Source organism: Coregonus lavaretus (assembly GCF_964263955.1).
Source record: "Coregonus lavaretus genome assembly, contig: HAP1_SCAFFOLD_1886, whole genome shotgun sequence".
Lineage (NCBI taxonomy): Eukaryota > Metazoa > Chordata > Actinopteri > Salmoniformes > Salmonidae > Coregonus > Coregonus lavaretus.
The window spans coordinates 72,194-87,907 of NW_028158133.1; the positions used below are offsets into that span (position 1 = coordinate 72,194).

A 15,714-nucleotide genomic window follows, 5' to 3' on the forward strand; every position below is an offset into this window, starting at 1 on the left:
CTGGTCTGAGAGTCCTTTAGGTGCCTTTTGGCAAACTCCAAGAGGGCTGTCATGTGCCTTTTACTGAGGAGTGACTTCCGTCTGGCCACTCTACCACAAAGGCCTGATTGGTGGAGTGCTGCAGAGATGGTTGTCCTTCTGGAAGGTTCTCCCATCTCCACAGAGGAACTCTGGAGCTCTGTCAGAGTAACCATCGGGTTCTTGGTTACCTCCCTGACCAAGGCCCTTCTTCCCAATTGCTCAGTTTGGCCGGGCGGCCAGCTCTAGGAAGAGTCTTGGTGGTTCCAAACGTCTTCCATTTAAGAATGATGAAGGCCACTGTGTTCTTGGGTCCTTCAATGCTGCAGACATTTTTTGGTACCCTTCCCCAGATCTCTGGTTCCTGTCTCGGAGCTCTACGGACAATTCCTTCGTCCTCATGGCTTGGTCTTTGCTCTGACATGCACTGTTAACTGTGGGACCTTATATAGACAGGTGTGTGCCTTTCCAAATCATGTCCAATCAATTTAATTTACCAAGTTGTAGAAACATCTCAAGGATGATCAGTGGAAACAGGATGCACCGGAGCTCAATTTTGGGTCTCATATCAAAGGGTCTGAATATTTATGTTAATAAGGTATCCATTTTTTTTTTTTAATGTGCTTTGTCATTATGGGGTATTGTGTGTAGATTGATGAGGAACATTTTAATTTAATCCAATTTCTGAATACTTTCCAAATGCACTGTATAGCATCGACACTTAACCCCAGGGGCGCAACTTTCACTGCAGGGAGAGTGTGCTTTAGGACCATGCGGATCCTCCGAGCGGTCGGGTAGGCTGTTTGGAGTGTTTCTGGACTGGAGTTTAAACCGCTAGATACTGTTTTCCATTGGGCCCTTAGGTTTATTACTGGTGATGGTTCTAGAACCATTGTGTTTTGTATCAAAAAGTGAGTTGGGCCTCTTTGTATGACAGGAGGGAGCAGCATTCTCTTGTGTTTATCTCCAAAGCGCTCATGCAGAAACGTCCTATGCATCTATCATCTTTCATTCAATTTAGACTTACAAACGACCAAACCCGGTCTCAGGCTTGGATAACACTGGAGGCCCCTTCAGTCTCCACAGAGCTGGGCTGTGAGGTAAGGATAACACTGGAGGCCCCTTCAGTCTCCACAGAGCTGGGCTGTGAGGTCTGGGCTGTTTGTAGTTTTTTTGAGCCCTTTATGTAGAACAACAGAGATCTCTGAATTGAGATGTTCTGGTCCCCCTGGGTCAGTTCAGAGTAATGATCAGAGAGCTCTATGTTGATAAATGTGTCAGTTTTTAAGGTTTTGTTATTTTTTTTATATATGTTTGATGTATTTATGCAGGACTCATCTGTAACCCTAGTCTCAGTACGACTTCACTATAAAAATTAAGATTTAAAAAATAATAAAAATATCCATGGCTGATATCCACTACTTTAAAACGACCTTTCAGTTGTGTACATCTCAAGTTGGGATGCTTTTCTTTTACTGTTGAACTGACACGATACTGTCATGTATTAAGGAGGGACGTCAACCATGTCGCGTGCAGAGCAGAAATCCTACAACACAGAATTCAAACAGATCATTTTATTGCCATTTTAAAAATAAAAATACATTATAGCATGCACACCATTTCATCCTCACTGGTATCCATATTGGTCCAATTTAATATTTTATGGGAGGTTGATATTGACGATGGTAATGTCAAACTTGTTCCAGTTCTGATCTTTCTACCGAAGTTGGCACAAGGGGTCAGAAAATAAATCAATTACAAATTGCATATTGGGTGTGTGTCTGTATGAATAGGATTAGTATGTATGCGTATGAATGACATTACGTCCATGTGTTGTGGATAGGCAGACTATGCATGGATAGTGTGTGAAAAAATATAATTTAAAGGGGGCATTAAAATTCTATGCATGCAGATTTAGATTGCACTTGAAATAAGATATTTTAAAAACATTATACCCTGTACATTCAGAAAGCTGTGTTTTGCTGACACCTGCTACCAATCCCCAAGCTCCAACACACACACAGGATTAACCCTAGGATCCCATCTCACCGCACTGTGGAACTTCGACGCGGAACAAACAAAAGATTAAGAAATTAAATGAATAAAGAGAAGGAACTTCAAAACAACAATACATTGGTCCAGTTAAAGTGCTATTCAGACCTGACGGGTCGAGGAGGACTATTTGATCTGGTCTGATCAAGACAAGAGATAAAGTCAATATTACATTACTAAAGAAATAAAAATCTTTCAGATAATATTAATGGAAAAACATAATATATTAATAGATCATGGATGTTTGGATGATTTTGGATACAGCATTTACACAATCATATCCCCCCATTCTGACAAAGAAAACCTGTAAAAATATATATATATATATTCTGCGTCTAGAATCCCCATATCACTTCCTCATCAAGTTATTTACAATATTCTACAGGTCCATCCAATGACGTAGCATTCAGACAGGAGGGGGCGTTTAGTTTGGCACCAGGGCACAGAAATAATACAAATACATAATAGTGGCTAAAACGCACCAGATCATTTGACCTCTGACCTCACCCTGTTTCCCAGCCAATCCAATTTTAGAAGACAAAAAAAAAAAAAAAAAAAAAAAAAAAGCTGGCAACAAAATGTGTAGTGGTGTAAACATTTGGTTTAATTCTATTGGCTGGGGAGTGGCAGAGACGACCATATTGCACGTCCACTAAAGGCATTCTGTTACTATGGAAACTAGCCTTGTTAAGACCTGACGGATGGATCTATAGAGCATTATCTGTTAGACCAGGTAGTGCACTATGTAGGGAACAGGGACGTAAACTATGGGTCTGTTCTTCCTGAGTCCGACAGAAACTGGACGTTAGTTTATTAACAGCTCACCTCTGGACGTTATTAACACTCACTAGTGGTCTCACCGACCGACCACACTACTATTGTTAAATATATATTATCTTGGCTTGGCTCCACCTCAGCAGCTGTCTGATTGGTCCCCCTCCTTCCAAGTCCCCTAAAATACACTGAACAAAAATATAAACGCAACATGTAAAGTGTTGGTCCCATGTTTCATGAGGTGAAATAAAAGATCCCAGAAATGTTCCGTACGCACAAAAAGCTGATTTCTCTCAAATGTTGTGCACAAATGTGTTTACATCCCTGTTAGTGAGCGCATGAGGAGTATTTCTGTCTGACCTTTTGTGGGGGAAAAACTCATTCTGATTGGCTGGCCTTGGCTCCCCAGTGGGTGGGCCTATGCCCTCCCAGGCCCACCCATGGCAGCACCCTGCCCAGTCATGTGAAATCCATAGATTAGGGCCTAATGAGTTTATTTCAATTGACTGATTTCTTTATATGAACTGTAACTCAGTTGCTTTATATTGTTGTTCAGTATATTAGGGTTAATCACATAACGTGAGAGAATAAGGAAATGGTTCAGTATTCTAATAGCTCATCAATCCTGTGGCAGATACTTTATTCATGGCCTATTATACTGTGAGTGAGTTTTCCTGTCAACGGCTAGCTAGTCGTCCGTCCACAGCTGCAGCAATACACCAATCCAATCGTTCCTGAGACTAGGGGTTTGGGGAAGAGAACCCATGCTGTCTCTTCCACAACTCATGGACTGAACATCTGTCTAACGCTAAGCCTCGTTGATGGTCCTCTCAGAGGGTCTGTAGTCTAAACCTCGTTGACGGTCCTCTCAGAGGGTCTGTAGTCTAAACCTCGTTGACGGTCCTCTCAGAGGGTCTGTAGTCGTCTGTGTTAGCTGAAGACATGTAGAAGGACTGGGTCTTTCTCTTCAGACGGGCTCGCTTGGTGGCCAGAGAGCGCTTGCTGCTGGAGATGATCTCAGAGATGAACTTCTTGCAGTCGATGCAGACCTCCATGGTACACCAGTCCTCTGTCAGCTCCATGGTACACCAGTCCTCTGTCAGCTCCATGGGAAGATCCAGGTCTGGCTCGTCACGAGACCCCTCACTTTTGCGTTTGGATAACCTGGGGGTGGAGAGAAGGGAGGGTTTCGCTTTAATCTTTCTTTAACCAGGTGAGAACTAATTCCCATTTACAACCTGACAGACTTCAAGAGCGTCAGTTTTACTACTTCCTTTATTTAAGCAGAGCAGCCAATCACCTAGCTCTGTTCTGACCAACAAGAGCAGGTCCCTAGCCAATCACCTAGCTCTGTTCTGACCAACAAGAGCAGGTCCCTAGCCAATCACCTAGCTCTGTTCTGACCAACAAGAGCAGGTTCCTAGCCAATCACCTAGCTCTGTTCTGACCAACAAGAGCAGGTCCCTAGCCAATCACCTAGCTCTGTTCTGACCAACAAGATTTAAACTGAAATCATTCAATTCAACCATCCATTTTGATGCCAGTCAACTATGTTCTCTCAGGGACACTGGAGTCAAATCAACCCTCTCACTGCCGTCGGTCACTGGAATGATGTAATAGAACGTAACTAGGGGTGTGAACGTTTAGAATAAATCCCTAACAGAAAAACTTGTTTGTTTTTCCCCACAAAATGTTAATCATAGTGCAGTTATCACAGAACTACCACTAACAGGTCCCCGATCACTATCATAAAGGGAAAATACAAATTAAACAAATACCTAATGCAACAATGCTGTAACATTAGTAGGAGGAGATCTGAATCTTTACAATGATTTGCCACGGATATAAAGCGTTCCGCACGTCATCGTCGTTAACAGTTGGGAAAATGGCAGATTGATACAGGGACGTAACAGGGATACAGGGACGTAACAGGGACGTAACAGGGATACAGGGACGTAACAGGGACGTAACAGGGATACAGGGACGTAACAGGGACGTAACAGGGATACAGGGACGTAACAGGGACGTAACAGGGACGTAACAGGGACGTAACAGGGACGTAACAGTGATACAGGGACGTAACAGGGACGTAACAGGGATACAGGGACGTAACAGGGACGTAACAGGGACGTAACAGGGACGTAACAGGGACGTAACAGGGACGTAACAGGGACGTAACAGGGATACAGGGACGTAACAGGGACGTAACAGGGATACAGGGACGTAACAGGGACGTAACAGGGATACAGGGACGTAACAGGGACGTAACAGGGATACAGGGACGTAACAGGGACGTAACAGGGACGTAACAGGGATGTAACAGGGATACAGGGACGTAACAGGGACGTAACAGGGACGTAACAGGGACGTAACAGGGACGTAACAGGGACGTAACAGTGATACAGGGACGTAACAGGGACGTAACAGGGACGTAACAGGGACGTAACAGGGATACAGGGACGTAACAGGGACGTAACAGGGACGTAACAGGGACGTAACAGGGACGTAACAGGGACGTAACAGGGATACAGGGACGTAACAGGGACGTAACAGGGACGTAACAGGGACGTAACAGGGACGTAACAGGGATACAGGGACGTAACAGGGACGTAACAGTGATACAGGGACGTAACAGGGACGTAACAGGGATACAGGGACGTAACAGGGACGTAACAGGGACGTAACAGGGACGTAACAGGGACGTAACAGGGACGTAACAGGGATACAGGGACGTAACAGGGACGTAACAGGGACGTAACAGGGACGTAACAGGGATACAGGGACGTAACAGGGACGTAACAGGGACGTAACAGGGACGTAACAGTGATACAGGGACGTAACAGGGACGTAACAGGGATACAGGGACGTAACAGGGACGTAACAGTGATACAGGGACGTAACAGTGATACAGGGACGTAACAGGGATGTAACAGGGACGTAACAGGGATGTAACAGGGACGTAACAGGGATACAGGGACGTAACAGGGATACAGGGACGTAACAGGGATACAGGGACGTAACAGGGACGTAACAGGGACGTAACAGGGACGTAACAGGGACGTAACAGGGATACAGGGACGTAACAGGGACGTAACAGGGATACAGGGACGTAACAGGGATACAGGGACGTAACAGTGATACAGGGACGTAACAGTGATACAGGGACGTAACAGGGACGTAACAGGGACGTAACAGGGACGTAACAGGGACGTAACAGGGATACAGGGACGTAACAGGGACGTAACAGGGACGTAACAGGGACGTAACAGGGACGTAACACGGACGTAACAGGGATGTATACTTTGAGAAGTAAAAAGTGAAGGTGGAAAACTTTGCAAGGTGGAATTGAGCTACAGTGGCAGTCCAGGTGCAGTGCTGAAAGAGGCACTGTGAGACCCAACCCATCGCTGGCAGAACCGCAGACCCCCTATAACAGACATGCTGAAAGAGGCACTGTGAGACCCAACCCATCGCTGGCAGAACCGCAGACCCCCTATAACAGACATGCTGAAAGAGGCACTGTGAGACCCAACCCATCGCTGGCAGAACCGCAGACCCCCTATAACAGACATGCTGAAAGAGGCACTGTGAGACCCAACCCATCGCTGGCAGAACCGCAGACCCCCTATAACAGACATGCTGAAAGAGGCACTGTGAGACCCAACCCATCGCTGGCAGAACCGCAGACCCCCTATAACAGACATGCTGAAAGAGGCACTGTGAGACCCAACCCATCGCTGGCAGAACCGCAGACCCCCTATAACAGACATGCTGAAAGAGGCACTGTGAGACCCAACCCATCACTGGCAGAACCGCAGACCCCCTATAACAGACATGCTGAAAGAGGCACTGTGAGACCCAACCCATCGCTGGCAGAACCGCAGACCCCCTATAACAGACATGCTGAAAGAGGCACTGTGAGACCCAACCCATCGCTGGCAGAACCGCAGACCCCCTATAACAGACAGACAGGCTTGTCACACTAAAGACGTGCGATCAGGGACAGAGGGAGAAAATCACAGTGCTGATTACAGAAATGATTGCAGTTGATATGCAGCCGTTGTCAACGGTAGAGGATGTCTGCTCCAATACCCTGACGGCATATCTAGAACCAGACTACTAGATGCCATGTTGAAAAACCGTGACAGTCCAGATGGAGAAATTGTACAATGATTGCTCTGCAAGTACAAAGCGCAAGCTCTCAAACAACAACAAATTGTTGGACGTCTATGAACACGGGGTCCCACATCACTGCAACGAGCCATCACAGTGATGGACGTCTACGGACACGCGGTCCTACATCACTGCAACGAGCCATCACAGTGATGGACGTCTACGGACACGCGGTCCTACATCACTGCAACGAGCCATCACAGTGATGGACGTCTACGGACACGCGGTCCTACATCACTGCAACGAGCCATCACAGTGATGGACGTCTACGGACACGCGGTCCTACATCACTGCAACGAGCCATCACAGTGATGGAGTTCTATGGACACGCGGTCCTACATCACTGCAACGAGCCATCACAGTGATGGACAGTGGGACATGAAGTCCTGAGAACAAGGAGGAGAGGCACACAGCAGAGAACCTAAAAACGGCATTAACTACCATCACTGCTGAGTGGGTGGGGGACAGCAGTGAGGTGAGCTCTGTCTGGTAGGTAGCCAGGACTGCGGTAAATTGAACTACACTGCCCCCTAGCGGTCATACTGAATTCACATGTCATTTCATGATTTTTTTCTTATTGTTTAAACGATAAAAAGAATAGCAGTTTCAACATTATTCGTCACATCCCTAAGCCCAAAGACAGGTAATGATGGTAATGTAACCTGGAGACGGACCGGCGCAGACCATGACTGTGGTGATGGCTGGACGAGGGCTTCTCTGGGGTGTCCAAGGCTGATGTCCCTCCTCCCTCCTCCTCCCTGGGTAGGGTGGTGGTGGTAGGAGGTCCCAGAGAGGAGATGGGCAGGTTGGCATACGGCTTGGAGGGAAGCCTCATCTGGAACAACAGGACAGAGTTAAAGGGAAGTCTCATCTGGAACAACAGGACAGAGTTAAAGGGAAGTCTCATTTGGAACAACAGGACAGAGTTAAAGGGAAGTCTCATCTGGAACAACAGGACAGAGTTAGGAGGGAAGTCTCATCTGGAACAACAGGACAGAGTTAGGAGGGAAGTCTCATCTGGAACAACAGGACAGAGTTAAAGGGAAGTCTCATCTGGAACAACAGGACAGAGTTAGGAGGGAAGTCTCATCTGGAACAACAGGACAGAGTTAAAGGGAAGTCTCATCTGGAACAACAGGACAGAGTTAGGAGGGAAGTCTCATCTGGAACAACAGGACAGAGTTAAAGGGAAGTCTCATCTGGAACAACAGGACAGAGTTAAAGGGAAGTCTCATCTGGAACAACAGGACAGAGTTAAAGGGAAGTCTCATCTGGAACAACAGGACAGAGTTAAAGGGAAGTCTCATCTGGAACAACAGGACAGAGTTAAAGGGAAGTCTCATCTGGAACAACAGGACAGAGTTAAAGGGAAGTCTCATCTGGAACAACAGGACAGAGTTAAAGGGAAGTCTCATCTGGAACAACAGGACAGAGTTAAAGGGAAGTCTCATCTGGAACAACAGGACAGAGTTAGGAGGGGCAGATATAGACAATCTGAACATGCAATCTGTCAACAATTAAAGTGCTAGTGTGGTCAATGGACAAGGAGGACTTTGGCTCACCTTTTCACAGCACTGGGAGCACACAGGCCTGAAGAGAGAGAGAAATATTCAGTCACACAACAAGTCACATTCATTCTGATTAATGTTCAAAATATTATTTTGTATACTTTTTAGCCAGTAGTCCTGAAAGTAGCGCTCACGAGACAAAAGTGGTCAACGAAAATTGCTTAGTACGTCACATATGTGCAGATACGTCATTGTTCTCTGTCTCTGCTGTGTGTGCGCATCTTGCTAGCTGTCACTCAAATGGCGAGGGGCTGAAGCTCATTGGCTAGAATTCTAATTGCTAGGGGGCTGGCCCACGTGGAGGAAAATGTAGGAAAAATGGCGCAGCACAGCTTCCAGAAAAACAGTCGCTTCAAACTAGGGACTTCGTAGCTAAGTGAGGTAAGACAGTAATTCTGCTCACACAGTGCCTTGCAAAAAAGTATACAGCCCCCTTGGCGTTTTTCCTATTTTGTTGCATTACAACCTGTAATTTAAATGGATTTTTATTTGGATTTCATGTAATGGACATACACAAAATAGTCCAAATTGGTGAAGTGAAAAAAATAAAAAAAACATTTCAAGAAATTCAAAAAAAAAAAAAACTGAAAAGTGGTGTGTGCATATGTATTCACCCCCTTTGCAATGAATCCCTAAATAAGATCTGGTGCAACCAATTACCTTCAGAAGTCACAGAATTAGTTAAATAAAGTCCACCTGTGTGCAATCTAAGTGTCACATGATCTGTCACATGGTTATACAAAATATCAGAAACTTTGAACATCCCACGGAGCACCATTAAATCCATTATTAAAAAATGGAAAGAATATGGCACCACAACAAACCTGCCAAGAGAGGGCCGCCCACCAAAACTCACGGACCAGGCAAGGAGGGCATTAAATCAGAGAGGCAACAAAGAGACCAAAGATAACCCTGAAGGAGCTGAAAAGCTCCACAGCGGAGATTGGAGTATCTGTCCATAGGATCACTTTAAGCCGTACACTCCACAGAGCTGGGCTTTATGGAAGAGTGGCCAGAAAAAAGCCATTGCTTAAAGAAAAAAATAAGCAAACACGTTTGGTGTTCGCCAAAAGGCATGTGGGAGACTCCCCAAACATATGGAAGAAGGTACTATGGTCAGATGAGACTAAAATTGAGCTTTTTGGCCATCAAGGAAAATGCTATGTCTGGTGCAAACCCAACACCTCTCATCACCCCGAGAACACCATCCCCACAGTGAAGCATGGGGGTGGCAGCATCATGCTCTGGGGTGTTTTTCATCGGTAGGGACTGGGAAACTGGTCAGAATTGAAGGAATGATGGATGGCGCTAAATACAGGGAAATTCTTGAGGGAAACCTGTTTCAGTCTTCCAGAGATTTGAGACTGGGACGGAGGTTCACTTTCCAGCAGGACAATGACCCTAAGCATAGTGCTAAAGCAACACTTGAGTGGTTTAAGGGGAAACGTTTAAATGTCTTGGAAAGGCCTAGTCAAAGCCCAGACCTCAATCCAATTGAGAATCTATGGTATGACTTAAAGATTGCTGTACACCAGCGGAACCCATCCAACTTGATGGAGCTGGAGCGGTTTTGCTTTGAAGAATGGGCAAAAATCCCAGTGGCTAGATGTGCCAAGCTTATAGAGACATACCCCAAGAGACTTGCAGCTGTAATTGCTGCAAAAGGTGGCTCTACAAAGTATTGACTTTGGGTGGGGTGAATAGTTATGCACGCTCAAGTTCTGTTTTTTCTTTGGTCTTATTTCTTGTTTGTTTCACAATAAAAAATATTTTACATCTTCAAAGTGGTAGGCATGTTATGTAAATCAAACCCCCAAAAAATCCATTTGAATTCCAGGTTGTAAGGCAACAAAATAGGAAAAATGCCAAGGGGGGTGAATACTTTCGCAAGCCACTGTAGATTATGCATGTATGAACTATAGACTGACACATCCAGCCCAAAGCGGGAGGTTTGAAAAATACTTTTTAGTCACCAAAATTCCGGAGCCTGTCTATGAACGAAAATTCCACCCAAAAACTATCTTTTGGTATTTGTTTCATTAGTCCATTGTTGATATAGTCCAAAAAGGTTTTGCATGTCAGCAATCAAGTTGTCAAGATATATAACTTTCAAAATACAGAAATACATCTGTTATAAGATCGTTTTTGGGTGAAATTTTCTTTAGTAGAAGATAATTATAATAATTCACATCAGGGGTTGGAACCGGTTCAGGGAACAGAACCGAAAACCGTAAAATAACGAAATTTTTAGAGGAACAGAAAGAGAACCAGGAACGAAAGTGATCTATACTGCTCCGGAACAGAAACGTTATTTTAAAAGCACGGGAACCAGTTAATAACGTTCATTTACCTTCCGGACATTTTTTCCCCCTGGCATCCCACAAAGAACACAAGGCTCCTATGCAAAGCCCTCCCTCTGTCACTTAGAAACGTATTCCAGTGTCTGTCAGCTGAACATCTTTACCAGTGTGTTCAGGCTACCTACTGTACTGACGTTACAAGCGTGATTCAGAAATTAGGGAGAGATTTTTAATTAGAGAAGAATGTATTAACGTTTCAATGCTAGTTGCGGATACTATAGTTATCACGTTTCACATTGGATTCATTAACTACAAAAAGGTAAGACTTGTTATTCATTCTGGAGCCGCTCTACACACACAAGCTTGCTTGCTAGCTAACTAGCTAACTAACTAACTAACTAGCTAGCTAACTAACTATCATTGCGACGCTGACGACACACAACTAATCTTCTCCTTTCCCCCTTCTGATAACCAGGTGGCGAATCGCATCTCTGCATGTCTGGCAGACATATCAGTATGGATGACGGATCACCACCTCAAGCTGAAACTCGGCAAGACGGAGCTGCTCTTCCACCCGGGGAAGGACTGCCCGTTCCATGATCTCGCCATCACGGTTGACAACTCCGTTGTGTCCTCCTCCCAGAGTGCGAAGAGCCTTGGCGTGACCCTGGACAACACCCTGTCGTTCTCCGCTAACATCAAGGCGGTGACCCGATCCTGTAGGTTCATGCTCTACAACATTCGGAGAGTACGACCCTGCCTTACACAGGAAGCGGCACAGGTCCTAATCCAGGCACTTGTCATCTCCCGTCTGGATTACTGCAACTCGCTGTTGGCTGGGCTCCCTGCCTGTGCCATTAAACCCCTACAACTCATCCAGAATGCTGCAGCCCGTCTGGTGTTCAACCTTCCCAAGTTCTCTCACGTCACCCCGCTCCTCCGCACACTCCACTGGCTTCCAGTTGAAGCTCGCATCTGCTACAAGACCATGGTGCTTGCCTACGGAGCTGTGAGGGGAACGGCACCTCCGTACCTTCAGGCTCTGATCAGTCCCTACACCCAAACGAGGGCACTGCGTTCATCCACCTCTGGCCTGCTGGCTCCCCTACCTCTGCGGAAGCATAGTTCCCGCTCAGCCCAGTCAAAACTGTTCGCTGCTCTGGCACCCAAATGGTGGAACAAGCTCCCTCACGACGCCAGGACAGCGGAGTCACTCACCACCTTCCGGAGACATTTGAAACCCCACCTCTTTAAGGAATACCTGGGATAGGATAAAGTAATCCTTCTACCCCCCCCCCCCCCCCCTTTACTCCAACCCCCCCCCCCCCCCCCCCCCCCCCCCCAAAAAAAAAATATATATATATAAAAAATATATATATAATAACATTGTAAAGTGGTTATCCCACTGGATATAAGGTGAATGCACCTATTTGTAAGTCGCTCTGGATAAGAGCGTCTGCTAAATGACGAAAATGTAACTAGCTAACTAACTAGCTAACTAGCTAACTAACTAACTCTGGTCCAACTTTAAACCAACTCTCTGAAATCCAGACATTCTAAGGTCCTCCATAGAAGCCGCTCCTCCGTAGGTTTAATTCTGTGGGCATAATTCAGATAATGCATGTCATAATAACAATATTGCCAGCGTTTCAAGCATCCTCCACCCTCTTTCGCTTCAAGCCTCCTCCACCCTCTTTCGCTTCAAGCCTCCTCCACCCGCTTTCGCTTCAAGCCTCCTCCACCCTCTTTCGCTCTCTCACCACCCACAAACTGTCCGTTGCATCTCGCGCCCTGCACTGGTCTGTCCATCGCGCATGTAAACTACAGGCTGAAACAACTGCAGCACCAGGACAGCAAGCTGCTCCATCTGCTGGGATTGGTGAAGTCATTTCATGTCAAGTTCATTAATAATTGATTTCAGAGGCTTAAAAAAGAACAGAAAGGAACAATGTAAATTGCTACTATTTTTGGTTCAGAACTTTATTTTGCAAGTCGGAACAAAAAAATTTACACTGTTCAGAACGAAACGATTTGAAAATGATTTGGTTCCAACCCCTGACTATAATATACATAAAACTGTAATATAAATAGCTACAACTGTAATATAAATACAACTATAATATAAAATGTACCTTTTGCAGAACTGGCAGGTGTAGGACCAGGTGAAGAAGGAGAACCGTTTAGTCCGACAGGAGAAACACAGCTACAGGAGAGGAGGAGGAGGAAGAGGAAGAGGAGGAGGAGGATGAGAAGGAGGAGGAGAGGAGGAGGACGGTTATTTCAGAGATCAAGTAAAGACATTAAGCGCTACAGGGCTGTTGCAAGACGATCCAGTCAGACTACTTAAGATTTAGTTCAGTGGTAATTGGTTTGGGGTGTGTGATGTTTGGTTTGGGGTGTGTGATGTTTGGTTTGGGGTGTGTGATGTTTGGTTTGGGGTGTGTGATGTTTGGTTTGGGGTGTGTGATGTTTGGTTTGGGGTGTGTGATGTTGTGTGTGATGTTGGGTGTGTGATGTTTGGTTTGGGGTGTGTGATGTTTGTTGTGACAATAACTGCAGTCCCAGGAGGACACGACGCTGTACACAGTTCAAATATAGGCTTTGTAGAATAGACATGGCATTCTGTAGAATCAGGAATCACATCAGCTCTATCTAAAGGCAGGCCCAGATCTCAACCCTGCTAGTACAGTATCTAGACAGGCCCAGGTCTCAACCCTGCTAATACAGTATCTAGACAGGCCCAGGTCTCAACCCTGCTAATACAGTATCTAGACAGGCCCAGGTCTCAACCCTGCTAATACAGTATCTAGACAGGCCCAGATCTCAACCCTGCTAGTACAGTATCTAGACAGGCCCAGGTCTCAACCCTGCTAGTACAGTATCTAGACAGGCCCAGGTCTCAACCCTGCTAATACAGTATCTAGACAGGCCCAGGTCTCAACCCTGCTAATACAGTATCTAGACAGGCCCAGATCTCAACCCTGCTAGTACAGTATCTAGACAGGCCCAGGTCTCAACCCTGCTAATACAGTATCTAGACAGGCCCAGATCTCAACCCTGCTAGTACAGTATCTAGACAGGCCCAGATCTCAACCCTGCTAGTACAGTATCTAGACAGGCCCAGGTCTCAACCCTGCTAATACAGTATCTAGACAGGCCCAGGTCTCAACCCTGCTAATACAGTATCTAGACAGGCCCAGATCTCAACCCTGCTAGTACAGTATCTAGACAGGCCCAGATCTCAACCCTGCTAATACAGTATCTAGACAGGCCCAGGTCTCAACCCTGCTAATACAGTATCTAGACAGGCCCAGATCTCAACCCTGCTAGTACAGTATCTAGACAGGCCCAGGTCTCAACCCTGCTAATACAGTATCTAGACAGGCCCAGATCTCAACCCTGCTAGTACAGTATCTAGACAGGCCCAGATCTCAACCCTGCTAGTACAGTATCTAGACAGGCCCAGATCTCAACCCTGCTAGTACAGTATCTAGACAGGCCCAGGTCTCAACCCTGCTAATACAGTATCTAGACAGGCCCAGATCTCAACCCTGCTAGTACAGTATCTAGACAGGCCCAGGTCTCAACCCTGCTAGTACAGTATCTAGACAGGCCCAGATCTCAACCCTGCTAGTACAGTATCTAGACAGGCCCAGGTCTCAACCCTGCTAGTACAGTATCTAGACAGGCCCAGGTCTCAACCCTGCTAGTACAGTATCTAGACAGGCCCAGATCTCAACCCTGCTAGTACAGTATCTAGACAGGCCCAGATCTCAACCCTGCTAGTACAGTATCTAGACAGGCCCAGATCTCAACCCTGCTAGTACAGTATCTAGACAGGCCCAGATCTCAACCCTGCTAGTACAGTATCTAGACAGGCCCAGGTCTCAACCCTGCTAATACAGTATCTAGACAGGCCCAGGTCTCAACCCTGCTAGTACAGTATCTAGACAGGCCCAGGTCTCAACCCTGCTAGTACAGTATCTAGACAGGCCCAGATCTCAACCCTGCTAGTACAGTATCTAGACAGGCCCAGATCTCAACCCTGCTAGTACAGTATCTAGACAGGCCCAGGTCTCAGCTCTCACCTTTCCTTTCTTCAACGCGTCGTAGATGTCTTTGTACTGTTGGAACTTCTCCAGCTCAGCTTTGACCAGAACCTGTCTGATGTGCATCACTTCTTCTACTGTTAGAGCCATACACTCTACAGGATAGCAGATCTCCTCCTGAAATGAGACAGAGAGACAGAGAGACAGAGAGACAGAGAGAGAGAGAGAGAGAGAGAGAGAGAGAGAGAGAGAGAGAGAGAGAGAGAGAGAGAGAGAGAGAGAGAGAGAGAGAGAGAGAGACAGACAGAGAGAGACACAGAGACAGACAGAGAGACAGAGAGACACAGAGACAGACAGAGAGACAGAGAGAGACACAGCTGTTTAGCTTTAACAAAGTAGCCTGGGTACCAGCCAGTTTGTACCACTCCCTGTCATGCAAAACAGGTGTAGGACCAGGCTTTTAACAAAGCTCCATGGCAATGAAAAGGCACAACATAGAGGGGTTGAAACGTTATATTGACAGGCGATCACATTAAAGTGAAAATGATCACTTTAACAAAGCATCGATAAGTGAACCTAAAGCCCAACAAGACCGTTCTTTCTAAGCACAACAGCACATGATGATGATGATGATGATGATGATGATGATGATGGTGGTGGGTTACCATGGAAACAACACCATTATTGGAGCATGCGGCTCCTCAATTCCCCAACCACCACATCACACCCGTTACGTTATGAAACCACCGCCATGATATTATTCCCAGGGAGCACACAGAG

The 15,714-nt window shown here is 46.1% G+C and overlaps 1 protein-coding gene across 2 annotated transcripts; it reads right to left on the reverse strand.

Moving 5' to 3' along the window:
- Nucleotides 1-1,603: 1,603 nt before the first annotated feature.
- Nucleotides 1,604-15,109, reverse strand: LOC311124381 (protein spire homolog 1-like). Of its 2 annotated transcripts, none has more exons than XM_084198544.1 (5): nt 14,974-15,109; nt 13,018-13,088; nt 8,580-8,607; nt 7,692-7,852; nt 1,604-4,008 (listed from the first exon to the last, which is right to left on the reverse strand). In XM_084198544.1, exons 1-5 carry the CDS (start codon nt 15,082-15,084, stop codon nt 3,729-3,731), a joined length of 651 nt encoding a protein of 216 aa, XP_084054670.1. In that variant the 5' UTR covers nt 15,085-15,109; the 3' UTR covers nt 1,604-3,728. The 2 variants fall into 2 exon arrangements, with proteins under 2 accessions (XP_084054670.1, XP_084054669.1); XM_084198543.1 differs by having other exon boundaries at nt 7,680-7,852.
- Nucleotides 15,110-15,714: the final 605 nt, after the last annotated feature.